Source organism: Trachypithecus francoisi, unplaced genomic scaffold (assembly GCF_009764315.1).
Source record: "Trachypithecus francoisi isolate TF-2019V2 unplaced genomic scaffold, Tfra_2.0 Lachesis_group3, whole genome shotgun sequence".
NCBI lineage: Eukaryota > Metazoa > Chordata > Mammalia > Primates > Cercopithecidae > Trachypithecus > Trachypithecus francoisi.
Genome location: NW_022681468.1, coordinates 54,594,290 through 54,609,202, shown reverse-complemented (window position 1 = coordinate 54,609,202; position 14,913 = coordinate 54,594,290). Strand labels below are relative to the sequence as shown.

At 40.4% G+C, this 14,913-nt stretch overlaps 1 protein-coding gene across 10 annotated transcripts in view; it reads right to left on the bottom strand.

Moving 5' to 3' along the window:
* Window positions 1–14,913, bottom strand: part of NIN (ninein) — a 110,859-nt gene that overhangs the window by 29,515 nt on the left and 66,431 nt on the right. For 7 of the 10 annotated variants that reach the window (XM_033188073.1, XM_033188069.1, XM_033188070.1 and 4 more), the window contains 6 exons: window positions 13,829–13,950; window positions 11,897–12,399; window positions 8,527–10,668; window positions 6,780–6,905; window positions 6,602–6,671; window positions 4,565–4,780 (listed from right to left, as the gene is read on the bottom strand). In XM_033188073.1, the coding sequence (XP_033043964.1) occupies window positions 4,565–4,780; window positions 6,602–6,671; window positions 6,780–6,905; window positions 8,527–10,668; window positions 11,897–12,399; window positions 13,829–13,950 (3,179 nt within the window). The remainder of the gene's footprint in view (window positions 1–4,564; window positions 4,781–6,601; window positions 6,672–6,779; window positions 6,906–8,526; window positions 10,669–11,896; window positions 12,400–13,828; window positions 13,951–14,913) is intronic. The other 3 variants (XM_033188078.1, XM_033188077.1, XM_033188076.1) reach the window with 1 other exon arrangement.

The window sequence follows — 14,913 nt, the reverse complement described above, 5'->3', positions numbered from 1 at the left end:
ATAAACTAAGTACTGATAGACTGTATCTCCAAATAATAAGAGCTATTTATGGCAAACCCACAGCCAATATCATACTGAATGGGTAAAAGCTGGAAGCATTCCCTTTGAAAACTGGCACAAGACAAGGATGCCCTCTCTCACCACTCCTATTCAACATAGTGTTGGAAGTTCTGGCCAGGAATTTCTTTCTCAGTCAGGCAAGAGAAAGAAATGAAGGGTATTCAAATAGGAAGAGAGAAAGTCAAATTGTCTGTTTGCAAATTACATGATTGTATATTTAGAAAACCCCATTGTTGGCCAGGCGCGGTGGCTCAAGCCTGTAATCCCAGCACTTTGGGAGGCCGAGACGGGCGGATCACGAGGTCAGGAGATCGAGACCATCCTGGCTAACACAGTGAAACCCCGTCTCTACTAAAAAATATAAAAAACTAGCCAGGCGAGGTGGCGGGCGCCTGTAGTCCCAGCTACTCGGGAGGCTGAGGCAGGAGAATGGCGTAAACCCGGGAGGCAGAGCTTGCAGTGAGCCGAGATCCGGCCACTGCGCTCCAGCCTGGGCGACAGAGCAAGACTCCGTCTCAAAAAAAAAAAAAGAAAACCCCATTGTCTCAGCCCAAATCTCCTTAAGCTCATAAGCAACTTCAGCAAAGTCTCAGGATACAAAATCAATGTGCAAAAATCACAAGCATTCCTATATGCCAATAATAGTCAAATCATGAGTGAACTTCCATTCACAATTGCTACCAAGAGAATAAAAATACCTAGGAATCCAACTTACAAGGGACATGAAGGTCCTCTTCAATGAGAACTACAAACCACTGCTCAAGGAAATAAGAGAGGACACAAACAAATGGAAAAACATTCCATGCTCATGGATAGGAAGAAACAATATCGTGAAAATGGTCATACTGCCCAAAGTAATTTATAGATTCAATGCTGTTCCCATCAAGCTACCATTGACTTTCTTCACAGAATTAGAAAAAACTAAATTTCATATGGAACCAGAAAGCCCATATAGCCACAACAATCCTAAGCAAAAAGAACAAAGCTGGGGGCATCACGCTACCTGACTTCAAACTCTACTACAAGGCTACAGTAACCAAAACAGCATGGTACTGGTACCAAAACAGATATATAGACCAATGGAACAGAATAGAGACCTCAGAAATAACGCCACACATCTACAACCATCTGATCTTTGACAAACCTGACAAAAGCAATGGGGAAAGGATTCCCTATTTAATAAATGGTGTTGGGAAAACTGGCTACCCATATGCAGAAAACTGAAACTGGAATGCTTCTTTATACCTTATACAAAAATCAACTCAAGATGGATTAAAGACTTAAACAAAAGACCTAAAACCCTAATAACCCTAGAAGAAAACCTAGGCAATACCATTCAGGACATAGGTATGGACAAAGACTTCATGATTTCTAAGGTAAGTTTTGCATGTTTCTACACTGTAAAATTACTGTCTTTTTCTTGGAGGAGATACTTTGAGACTATACAAATCCTGTTTCTCCTCAAACTTCTGCTTATTAATTCTAGCATCTATCAATGCATGTTGTCTACAACTATTATTACTGGGGTGTTTGCCTAATGATGGTTTTCTATTTTCTTCATTTATTGGAATTAGAGCTGTTGTCTTCCCTCCCCACTTAATTTTTTTATATCAATATGGACTCATATTTATTTATTCAGTTTTTTTGGTGGGGAGACAAGGTCTCACTCTGCTGCCCAGGCTGAAGTGCAGTGGTGCAGTCTTGGCTCACTGCAGCCTCAACCTCCTGGGCTCAAGCAATTCTCCCGCCTCAGCCTCCTGAATAGCTGGGACTATAGGGGCATGCCACCATGCCCCGCTAATTTTTTTTTTTTTTAGTTTTTGTAGAGATGGGGTTTCACCATGTTGGCGAGGCTGGCTGCAAACTCCTGGGCTCAAGTGATCCACCTGCCTCGACCTCACCAAGTGCTGGGACTACAGGCATAAGGCACTATACGTGCTGGTATTTACTGTAGTCTGTTTATTTCATAATTATTTTATTCTATACTATCATTTATTTTGGTGATCAAATTGTTCCAGCTTTGGCCATTAGGAGCCCCTTCAGCTAGGGGCCTGTGTCCTTTTGACATGTCCTGTCTCTTTTTCAAAGAAACACCTTTTTCCTTCTGGTCCCATGAGATGTTCCAGGCTTATCCTGTATTTTCTCTGCCCCAGCTCTAGAACCATTTTTCCAAGGAACCCTGGTTCCTTTTATAAGAGAATGGTGTTTACTTGGTAACCAAGATCTGGGCAATCCATGCATATATACACATCTATGTTTCTGTATCTATCTAGCTTTTTATATATGTTAGAAACCATGAATTTATACAAATATCTCAGATCTCAGTCTAACATCAGAGGGCTCATCTTAGCATTCCCCATTGCCCCACTTGCAACTTCTTCTCCAACAGTGAGAAATCTAGTTCTTATTGCTCACAACCTATTATTTGTTCAATTCTAGTAATACATACAGTTTCAGAATTACTAACCCATACCTCTCATGAGAATCCTGTTTACTGAGTAGATTATCATAGCACGTAGGTACAGTTCATCTTGTCTTTAGCCCGGATAGTATCCAGTCAAGATATTAATTTCTGAATTACTTAAGATAATTGTTTTCTTCCTCAGTGTGGTTATATTATCCATTTATAATGCAGTTAGGCTCATCTGTTCATGTATGTGCTCCCTTTGGGTTTCTTCCCCCACCATTACCATATTGATTAGTTTTACTTGTGCACTTATTTTGGGGGTAAGTGAAGAGTATGTGAAACAACATTGTGGTTCTAAGTCAGAGGTACATGAAAAGATAAACTCAGAGAAGTGTCACTGGCCTTCCTTGTCCCTTCTAGCGCATTCTCATTCCTCTGTTCCATCCCTTATCCCATCCTCCCTTTTTAGTTTCTGGTTTATCATTCTTATGTGTCTTTTGCACAAATGAGCAGACATGTTTTCCACAAATGGAGCAGACATGTATTTTTAATATCCCTTTCTAACACACACAAAGGCATTCTATAGATAACTTTTTTGCACTTTTTTTCACTTAACAGTATGTCTTGGAAATCATTTCATATAAATAGGGATTTCTTTTCTTCTTTTTCTTTAACAGCTGCACAATATTACTTCATGGTATGGACATACCCCCCACATTTATTCACCTATTCTCCTACATATTAGCATCTATGTTGTTTCTACAATTTTGCAATTAGAAACAGTGCTGCAGTGAGTAACCCTCTGCGTACGAGTTTTCATATTGTTGGGGTAGATTCCTAGAAGTGAGATTTCCAGGGCAAAAGCTAGGTACATATGTAATTTTGTTAGGTATTGTCAAATTCACCTACAAAAAGGCAGATCAGTTTGCATTCTCCCAGCAAAGTATGAAAGAGTCTGTTTCCCCACAGCCGTGCCCACAGAGTATGCTGTCATATTTTAAAATTGATGCCGGTCTTACAGGTGAGAAATTATACAACAGTGTTGTTTTAATTTGCGTTTCTCTACTTATGAGTGATTCTGAACATTTTCCCATAGATTTGAGGGCCATTTTAATCATTTTATTTTATTATTTAGAGATGGGGTCTCACCCAGGCTAGAGTTGTAGTGGTGCAGCCTCAAGCTCCTGGGCTCAAGGGATCCTCCGGCCTCAGCTTCCTGAGTAGCTAGGACCACAGGTGTGCGCCACTGCACCCAGCCAATTTTTAAACTTTTTTTAGAGATGGAGTCTTGCTATGTTGTCAAGGCTGGTATTGAACTCCTAGGCTCAAGCTATTCTCCTGCCTTGGCCTCCCAAAGTGCTGGGATGAGAGGTGTGAGCCACCACGCCTGGCCCATTTTTATCTTGTGTGTGTGATTTATTTGTTCATATGTTTCTCCCATTTTGCTATCAAATTTTTGGTCCCATGTCCCTCCATTTTTAAGAGTTCTTTACTAATAGGGATATTAGGCCTTTTTACTGTGGTATATGTTTTGAATATTTTCTCCTAGTTTGTCAGCTGTCTTCTAACTTTGTTTATGGTATCTTGTTGCCATGTAAACATTTTTTAACATATAAGCAATTTTTTCTTTTATTGACTCTGGTTTTTGAGTTACAGTTAAATAGCCTTTCTTTACACCAGGGTTAAAGACAAATTCACCTATATTTTCTTCAAGTATTTGTATAGTTTTTTTTTTTTATATTTAGTCTTCCAATCCAATTAAGTTTATCCTTGTGCATGGAATGAAATACAGGTCTAATTTTATCTGTTTCCAAATGTCTACTCAGTTGTTCGGGCACCATTAATGAAAAAGTCCATCTTTTACCCCAGTGGGTTGAGAAGCGGCCTTGGCTATATACTATGTTTCCATTTGTATTTGGGTCTAATTCTAGCCTTTCTATTCCACATATCTACTTGTCTGTTCATGTGCCAGGACCATACTGTTTTAATAACTAAGGCTTTATGTTTAAGGAAGTTTAATACAAACATTTCTTCTATTTCTTGGGATTTCCTCAAAAAAAAAAAAAAAAAAAGCTGCCGGATGGCTACAGACCATACCTGCACTTTACAACGTTCCAGTTCTTCTTTCAGATTAAACTTCTCTTGTTCCTGTTCCTCCAATTCACTGTTTTCTGGCTCTTTTTCCTTCTGGCATAGCATTTCTGTTAGACGTTGATTAAGTTCTTGCAGTTTTTCCTGGTTTTGAGAGTTCTTTTGGCTAAGTTCTGTATTTTCCAAATCCAACTGTTGGTTTTTGATTTCTAATTCTGAAATCTAGTTAAAATTAAAATAAGTTTTTAAAACTTGTTACCCTACTTGTGCTAAAAAAAAAAAAAAAACAGATCTAGAGACATAATTGTCTTTTCCCTCTCTATGTAAAGTTTAAAATACATATATATATATTTCAAAACAGAAATAATACTCATTATTACAAATTCAATCCATTCAGAAGTGTATGAAGAAGTGAGACACTCAGTCTAACCCCACTCTAACCCCACTCTACAGGGGAGTCCATTGTCCACAGCTGGATACGTGTCCCTCCAGATCATTTTCTATGCATATACAGAATCCACACACACATACAGATTCTTTTCTTCTCTTTAGCAAAAATTTGGAAATTTTATGTTTGGACAGCTTGCTTTTTCTACTTATAATATCTTAAAGACTCTTTCCAGGCCAGGCATGGTAGCTCATGCCTGTAATTCCAGCACTTTGGGACGCCGAGGCAGGCAGATCACCTGAGGTCAGGAGTTTGAGACCAGTCTGGACAATATGATGAAACCCCATCTCTACAAAAATACAAAAATTAGCCGGGCGTGGTGGCGTGTGCCTGTAATCCCAGCTACTTAGGAGGCTGAGACAAGAGAATCGCTTGAACCCAGGGGGCAGAAGTTGCAGTGGGCTGAGATCGCGCCATTGCACTCCAGCCTGGGCAACAAGAGCGAAACTCCGTCTCAAAAAAAAAAAAGACTCTTTCCAAGTCAGTGTGTTCAGCAGCCACCACATACTCTACTTTTGATTGGCTACAGGATATTCCATGTAGTAAGATATGTATTTATCTGTTCCCACATTGATAAAGTTTTTAAAATCATTATTTCTTTTAAATGGATCTTTTAGAAAATCCATTTCTACATGGCAGCATTTTGTATTTAGAATTATTTTTTAGAAGTAGGATTGCTAGGTTAGAAGATCTGTATACATACATATATTCATTACTGTTTCAACAGATACCTCCAATATGTCTTCCTCACAGTGCTACCACCTTATAATCCTAACAACAATGCATGGGCACAGTCATTTCCTCACATCCTTTTAAATACTAGATTACTTTTTGTTAATTCAATAGGTTAAAAAAGAAACATATTGGATTTGCACTTCTCTAATCACTAATAAGGCTAACCATCTTTTGTATTCTTTTTTTTTCTGTGACTTGACCATTCACATAGACTGCCTATATTTCAACTGGATTTTCCCATTTATTTGTAAGAGTCCAAAATACATTTTGGATGTTAACACCTTGTCTATTTCAAGTGCTGAAAATACTCTTTCCCAATATGTCCTTGTCTTTTGACTGCTTCAGACAGATTCTTAAACGGCCTTCCCTTTTTATAACTGCATGTTGTAAGATTACACAAATTGAGCACTGAATGGCACCAGCTATCTGAATAAATTGCAATTCTGTGAAATGATATGCTGATTAGCTGGCATTCTGTATATGTGAAATTCTGTCCTTAACTTTCTGCTTTCAATCATGGTGAAGAAAAAGGAAGGGCTAACATTAACTGAAACTGCACAAAGGCTAGAGCTAATATTTCGTAGGTATGGTTTTAGAGGTATCACCTCCCCAACTCTGCTGATTATAAAGCTTTATTAAGCACTTAGGGCCTAGAATAATATATACATTATTTAACATAAAACAGGAAGCTAAGTTTAGAGTCAGTATGAGGTAAGTTTCCATTTTCAAATTCAGAATTTACAACCTTCTCATCATTAGCTATACGTTATTAATTACCGTGTACTGTAAATTTATAAATTTCAAAAAAAGGGAAAATTTTGGAGTCAAAAAACATTGAGAAATATTAAGTATTTCCTTACCTGTTTCTTTAAATTTTCAACCATCTTCTGAACTGCAGCATTTTCTTGTTTTACAGTTTCCGTCTTTTGCCTAAAGGAATGATGAAAATAAAATTTAACAGTTAGACTTTAAAAGTTGATGTAAAAGAATTTTAGTCTTTGCAAAAATGTCTTAGGAAAATGTAAGTATATGTCTTACCACATTTCTTCCTGAGATCCATTTAATTTCCCTAATTTCAGGTTAGAAATGCTATCTTCTTCATTTAAAGTAGTAATTTCATTTCTCAAAATAGAATTTTCCTGTTGAAGCTTTTCAGATTCATATCTGAAGCACAGAGATTGAAAAAAATAGTTACAAGGCAGTCATCTGGCATCTTTGGAAAATATTTTCTAGTAACTTCCAAAAGGATGAGTATTCAATGCCAGTTAAAAAGAAAAGTCTAAATTAGTAGTCTCTTAGTACTTGGAAATCAAGTTATGACATATTGACACATTTCTTTTGGGAAGTAAGAATTTCACTAAAAGATGTTAGAGAAGTGTAACTAAAAAAACCTTAAGGCTGGAGAAATGAATCGAGACTCAATGCTCATTCTGGTTGTTGATTTTTCTCAATGGCAAGCATATTGCTTTGAGCAAATGACTTCATTTATCTCAGTCTCAAGTCCTACCTGTTCTGAATACACATAAGCCACGTTACAAAGCTATATTAGCTTAGTTTTAGGCCCCTGGGTACCTAGGGAAAGAAAATTCTCTATGTAAATCAAAGGGCCATAATGAAATATGTACACTGTTTACTTTGTGATTTTATTCATCTCATTATATTCTGCTTTTTAGGACTAAAAATGGTCTGAAGAAGAGGAAAAACTACATTCAGAATTAAATTATTCCAGAGACATTTCAAACATCCTGTAATAGTTTACAAGTTTTTTTTTTTTAAACAAATTTGCTAGAAGACTATGCAATTATATTTTACAATGTCAAGTGGACAGTGGTTCAAATTAGTTCTACTTTTATCTCTGCTTTTCAAGCATATTTATTAGAATCTGGAGGCTCCTCAAATTATATGTTCTAAGATAAATTTCCACTGTTTTGTTTTGTCTCTCTTTTTTTTTTTTTTTTTTAAGAGACAGGGTCTTACTCTGTCACCCAGTCTGGAGTGCAATGGCATGATCATGGCTCACTGCAGCTTTGACCTCTAAGCTCAAGCAACCCAACCCACCCACCTCAGCCTCCCAAGTAGCTAGGACCACAGGTGTGCACCACCACACCCAGCAAACATTTATTTTATTTTTCTGTGGAGGCAGTCTCGCTATGTTCCCTAGGCTCGTCTGGAAACTCCTGGCCTCAAGAAACCCTCTTGCCTTGGCCTCCCAAAGAGTTGAGATTGCAGACGTAAGTCATGGTGCCTGGCCATTTGCACTGTTTATGGGTTATCAGCATGTGCTTCAAGTGATATGAGTACAAAACTATAAAGACAGAACATTTTTTCTATATTAGCATAAGAAATGAGTTCTTATCTACTAAGTTAATAACGCACAAAAAGTCATTCATTTGTATATAATATGTTTCCTCACAATGAGGAAAGTAACACTTAGCCAAAAAAAAAAAAAAAAAAAAAAAAAAAATCCCTATCCATCCAAATGAAATAAGTGCTAGAAAAAAGTTAAAGAGGTACATTGAGGATGCATGTGGTTAAACAGCAAACACTCGCCATTGTGAACTTTCACACCCCATATGAACATTTGTTTGCTAAAGAGGAAGGGAATGCCTCCTAAACAAGGTTATTTTATTTGTTAATACGGCACAGAAGCAGAAGGAAGTCTAGAGAGTACTGCTCTCTTCTTGAAGACTAATAGGTTAGTTTCTCTAGACACAGCAAGCAACGGAAGTTAGATCTGGTGAGGTGCTCTGTGGGATTCGTGACGTCTAGAAGGTACATACATTACCTCAGAAGTTCAACTTTTTGCTGCATCTCACTGCAGGTGATCTGCAAGTCATGCATCATTGCCTTCAGCTCTTCCTCCTTTTCTCCTTGAGAAAGTACATCTTTTTGCTTAACTAAAATAGTGACTCTCTCCTTCAACTTCCTAGTCAGCTCCTGTAGCTTTGTTTTCTCCAGTTCTAACTCTGCTATTGTGGCCTGACGCTGAAAATGTTTGTCTTGAAAGCCTAGGAGAGTAGTGTTTTCCTCCAGTATAACTTGATTCTGTACTCTTGGCCTTTCCTGATGTGTCTGAGTTGTTCCACGTAACCAGGCAATTTCATGTGCTTTTACTTTTTCCAAGAGCTGTGTATTCCCCTGCTCAAGGTACTGGTTTTCTTGCTTACATTCTTCTGTGACATGATGTACACTCCTAACCCTGGGCACACACTCTTCCAGTGTCTGATTGAGCTGGAGTATATTTCCATCAGGTTCGACTTCCAGGTTCTCCAAACTGGCTTCCCATAAGCAGCAGTCACACCGCCGGACCATACTTTCCTGCAGCTTCTCAATCTTTCCTTGAAGTCTCAAAACCAGAACATTCAGCTCCTCATTTTCTATTTTGACCTCATCGTAACTCTTTTCCAGGCTAAGGAATGTTTCAGTGACCTCCTCCATTTTCTTTAGCTCATCCTGCAACCTGAAAACCTCTGCAGTGAGTTCTTTGTTATTTTCTAGTGCCTCATCATAGCGTGTCTCCATCATTCTCAGCTCTTCCTGAAGGCAGTCATTTTCTTGGCTCACATCTTCATACAACAGCTTATATTTGGGAGAAGCCTCAGGGATTTTCTCAAGCATCTTTAGTTTCTTTTTTAGCACAGAAACATCAAAAAGTAGGTCCTGTTTCTTTTCAGAAGCTCGATCACAGTCCGCACATAACATCATTAGCTGTTGCTGAAGCTGACTAATCTGATTCTTCAGCTCCCAGGATTCAGTCCTCGTCTCTTCACTGTTTTCAAGCTCGGAAAAACCCTCTACTGAAGCTTCAGACTCCTCTATTTTGACTTCCTTCCTCTGAACAGAGCTCGTCCCTGTACTTCCCAGGTCCCGGACCTCATCATCTTCCATGTCACTTAGGACATGCCGCCTGGTCACACCTTCTACTTGCTTCGTTCGATTTTGCTGCAAAAACGGCTCTGTTTGTTCCGCAGTATCTCCAAAAAACTCAGTAGCTGGTTCATCCAAACAAGAAGACATTACTAACCCTGGCTCTAACTTTTGTAGCCTCTGTTGCAATCTGGAAATTTCAGTAGCCATTTTCACATTTTCCTTCACTGCCTGTTCATGAGCTCTCTGCAGACTTAAGAGGACATCCCCATTTTCTTCCAACAGCTGCTCCCCTTGCTGAAGCAGGGACAGGGCTCCATCTCCTTCCACCTCCTCCTCTCCTATCACCTGGCAACCACTCTGAAGCGTGGAGAGAGGAGATGCTGCCTGCTGCATTTCCTTTATTTTATTCTTAAGTCTGGAGATTTCTGTGCTCATCTCAGCTCTTTCTCGATCTGCTTTCTCACAGGTTGTTTTGTGAATGTTCTCCATGGCCAGAAGCTTAGACATCATTTCCTGCCTTTCCTGGTCATGTTCCATTTCTAGTCTTTCCAGCCGCTGGCTGGCCAACTGCTCCGAGACCCCTGCCTGGCAGAGGGCCTCCTCGCGCTCCCTCAGTTCTCGCTCGTGACTGCTCTTCAGCTCGAGAATCTGGTCGGACAGCAGGCTTTGCTGGGTTTCAGATACATTCCTTAGGTCTTCCAGGTCTTGGAGTAGCTGCTCTCTTTCGACAACCATGCTGTTCAAATGTTCTTTGTATGCTTTCTCCAGCATCTCTCTCTCCTGCGTCAGGACCAGAGAAGTTGCTTTCTCTCTCTTAAGAGTCTCTTTCAGCAGCTCCTGGGCTTCCGCACACTCCTGGGTGAGCTCGTCCTTCTCAAACTCCCACTGGGATTTCTCCTCGCGCTGCTGTTCCTGGAGGTCCTTCAGCTCTTGGCGGTAGCGCCCTTCCAGGCTTTGCAGAGTGCTTTCACACCTCTCAGTGACTTTCTGACAATCAGACTGAAACTGGGCTTCTATCTGAGAGGTTCTTCTATTACACTCTGTTTCCATTTTTTCCCTAAATGTAGTCAACATACAGCATTATTGAAACTGCCGCCAACTCCAGAAGCAAACAAAAACCATTTTCCCATGCACTGAGAAAGCTGCTAAGCAAACAACTGACATACTCCCTAAAAATGGTCTTAACTTACTCCTGTGTGATTCATTTATACTGGAAGGGGATCTCATTTCTGAAAGCTAAGACTGGCAGCCATAATTCATTTAAAAGACTTACCTCTCTCCAGAGCTAGGGGGAAATCTTAGAAACTAATTTCTCTGACATACTCCCGGATGTATTTGTTTATGGATTTTTAAACCAAAGACAAATAACCAAAGGTGTATTAATCTAATCCGTAACTTGGGAAATATATACCATTCCTTCATGTTAATTAAGCATGCATTATAGGATATCAGTCACATAAATGATACATATTAACAAATTCATTCTGCTTTTGCTTCTTATTTAACAAAGTAGCACTAAGTCAATCAGGATGTGATGAAACAAAGTCCTCAAACAAACCTGGGACTTCACATGAGGAACGTAAGCACGTAAGCACGAAGTGCTGTTTCTTAATTCTGGTAGGAAATGTAACCTTGCCTGGAGTCCAGTTTAGCTTTTCTCAGAAAGCAACAGGATTGAACTAGGAAGGAGCCACTTTTGGGATAATCTTATCCTCCTCTTGAGCCTTATAAGATATAATAAATCTGAATACAAGGAATACTTTCCTCTTTTACAAACATAACAAAATAAAAACAGTTCCAATCATCCCAAGGTAGGTTCACATCAAAACAATGGCAAAAGCAGTAAAAAAAATATTTAAAAGAATCTACTCAATCAATGGGCTACTATGCCTTCTGATTTCTCCAAGTCTCTTAAGCAACTGGCACTTTTTTTTGACACGGAGTCTTGCTTTGCCACCCAGGCTGGAGTGTAGTGGTGCGATCTCAGCTCACTGCAAGCTCCGCCTCCTGGGTTCATGCCATTCTCCTGCCTCAACCTTCTGAGTAGGTGGGACTACAGGTGCCCGCCACCACGCCCAGCTAATTTTTTTTGTATCTTTAGTAAAGACGGGGTTTCACCGTGCTAGCCAGGATGGTCTTGATCTCCTGACCTCATGATCCCCCCACCTCAGCCTCCCAAAGTGCTAGGATTACAGGCGTGAGCCACTGTGCCCGGCTGCGACTGGCACTTCTAATGCCCTGAGGGATGGCACCCCAGGTAGTTCCGTTTCCCTTCACTTTCTTACCTTCCCTCCTGAAGCTCCTTTTGGTGCTTTTCCAAGAGCTCTTTTCTTAACTCCTCTTTCTCAAGAGTGTGCTTCTGTACCAGGCTCGTCACCTGCTCCTGGTGAAACCGCTCTAGTTCCTGAGTCAAGCCTCTCACCTTCTCTTCTGTCCAGGCGCGACTCTGAAGGCCTTCCCTCTCCTGCTCAAAGCTTGCTTGAGCCTGCGTCAGTCTAGCCTTGAGCTCCATCTCATGTTCCAGCCTCAGCTTCTCCTGCAGGTGAGTCTTTTCCTTCTCAAGCTTTGCTTGCAGTTGTTTCTTCTCCTCCTCATGCCTGCAAGTGGCCTCATGATGTGCCTCCTTGAGTACTGCTGCTTGCCCCTGAAGTTCAGCAATTTCATTTTTAAGGTCACTTATTTGTTTTTCCAAGGTGTGCATTTCATTCTTGTGCCTTTGCTTCATGTTCTCCTGTGCCTTCTCGCAGCTGACAATGGTTTCATCCAGCTGCTTTTCATAATGGTGCACCTGAAGGCAGAGAGTGACAGCACCACAAAGTTACTCAGCTCAAGGCCACTTAAAGTGCAGTGACGGAGCAGCAAGTGCTTTTTTTTTTTTTTTCCTACAAGACATTTCGCATTTCCTGATCTTGTTTCAAAGTAACTGAATTCAAGACTTTAAGTAAGATATTTAGGTCAGGCATGGTTTACATATCTCTTTTAACTGGCTGAATTTTATTAGTCTCTGAACAGCTCTATTAAGAACTGAGCAGCCGTTACACATAGATACCCTCTGTCTTCCCGTGCATCCTTTCCAACCGTAAACTTAAGTCTTGAAACACATATTTTTTGAGATAGGTTCTCACTCTGTCACCCAAGCTAGAGTACAATGGCATGATTATGGCTCACTGCAACCTTCCATCTCCTGGGCTCAAGCAATGCTCCCACCTCAGCCTCCTGAGTAGCTGGGACTACAGGCACACACCACCTTGACCTGCTAATTATTATTATTATTTTTTTTGTAGAGATGGGGTCTTACCATGTTGCCCAGACTGGCCTTGAACTCCTAGGCTCAAGTGGTCTGCCCACCTCAACCTCCCAAAATGTTGGGATTACAGGTGTGAGCCACTGTACCCGGCTGTGTCTTAAAATATTTAATTAAATTCAAATATTTATTGGACACCTATCAGGTACTTGCAGGCCTCAGAACATAACACTCTGGGTAAGACATGGTTCCTGCTATCCAGGAGAAACCAGTCTAGACATGGATATGACAACTGTAAGTATAGTAGGAGGCAGAAAATAAAAGGTATAGAAAAAACAGCTACCATGTAACCCAGGGATTCAGTGGAGGGAAAAATCACATTTTAGTTGGAGAAACTCAAGAATGGCTTCATGCAAGAGGCAGCATTAGATACAAATCCTGAAGGGTAAGTAGACTTTCAAGAGGCAGAAAGAAACTAATATCAGCATAGTTTGTAACAGCACAAGCAACAGAGGACAGAGTTTGATGGACAACTGGGAATTACCCAGTTCAGCTGGAGGATAAGGTAACTCAGAAGAATGGTGTAAGAGAAAACTGGAAACGTACGTTGAAGCCTCATGGTGAAGAGTTTAGAGGCCCAGGTTCAGAACTTGTACCTAATTTAGTAGGCAATGCAACATCAAAGGGCTGGTTTTGGTTTCATTGAGATGTTTTTAAAACATAAATTGGGAGATAATATCATAGGTTTCAAGCTTCAAGTTCCATGATTGCCAGGGCTGAAGATATTACATTTTGGAGAAACTCTCCAGAAAAAAAAGGGCCTGGCTATCACCCTACAAAACCATCCTGAGCATGTGGGTTCCCAACATAGAATGTGCTGCTCTATGAGAAAAAGGAATTGGAAATGCCCGACACACATAAGGCCGTCAGAGCCAAAAGAAATTAGAGGAGTGGACTGGTGGGAAGGACTCACTTTATCGTCGAGTTCCAGTCTGAGGCGGCACATGTCCCTGTGATGCTGTTCTTTCATCTGTTCAATGACCAGCTCTGCCTCAATGCTCATATTCAATGGATTGCATTCTTCAGAACCGAGCCCTGAAAACACATGGGACTCATTGATCCTGCAGCAGGTTCTTTCAATAGCACAATGTGGCATCTGAGGAGGGACATCCAGTTTAACTAAGGAATTATTTTCAGCCTGAACTGCCACAGATGTGAACTAATAGGAAATCAGGAAAATAGGCAATTAACAGAGGCCAAGAGAAGTCTTTTCTCTTTTCAAGCATTAGGGCAAACAAGAAGAAATGAAGGTGAACAGATTCTTTCAGCTCTAGGCAGTGGAAAAAACCTTAATAGAATCCATCTCTTAGAACAGTAGGTGGTGGTAGGGGTGGAAATTGTTGCTTAAAGGTGGCTACCTCCTAATGAAACTGCTGCAAATTGACGTAATAGCATGAGGTAGTTTGGTCAAACCAACCAGACTCCTACCCATCCAACAAATACTGAATGATGATGTGGCAGGAAAATGAGTGGCCAGCATACGAGTTGTTATGCCCTGAGGAGTTAGCTTCATGGGTTACACTATCCACAACCTATCACCCAAAATTACAGAAGACTGGCTATTTCCTATGAATTTCCTGGAGTGTGGGTAGATCCCCATTTTAAATTATCAGCTAAATTTTTTAAAAATAGGGCATAGGTTAGGAACCAGGATACAGGCAGTTGTGGGTAGAAATTCTTAACTCACGCATAAGCTCATCTCTGCAACTGCCCATGATGATGACTGAGAATGACACTGAAAATGCGAAGCATAAGTTGGGGGCTGAGCTTGTACATAGAAGAAAAGATTATGACTAATCTCTTAAGGCAGTGGGACCCAAAATAGCTTTGCATGTGGGGATACACAGGCAGATGGGAGAAAGGAACTTTCTTGGGTATAGGTCTAGCAGCTGCAACTAGCAGTCTTGCTTTGGGTCTGCCCTTCATATTTGATGGCATATTCCCAACTGAGAAGTAACACTCAGGGTGTGAGCCACACCACGATGGTATAGCTTCTTG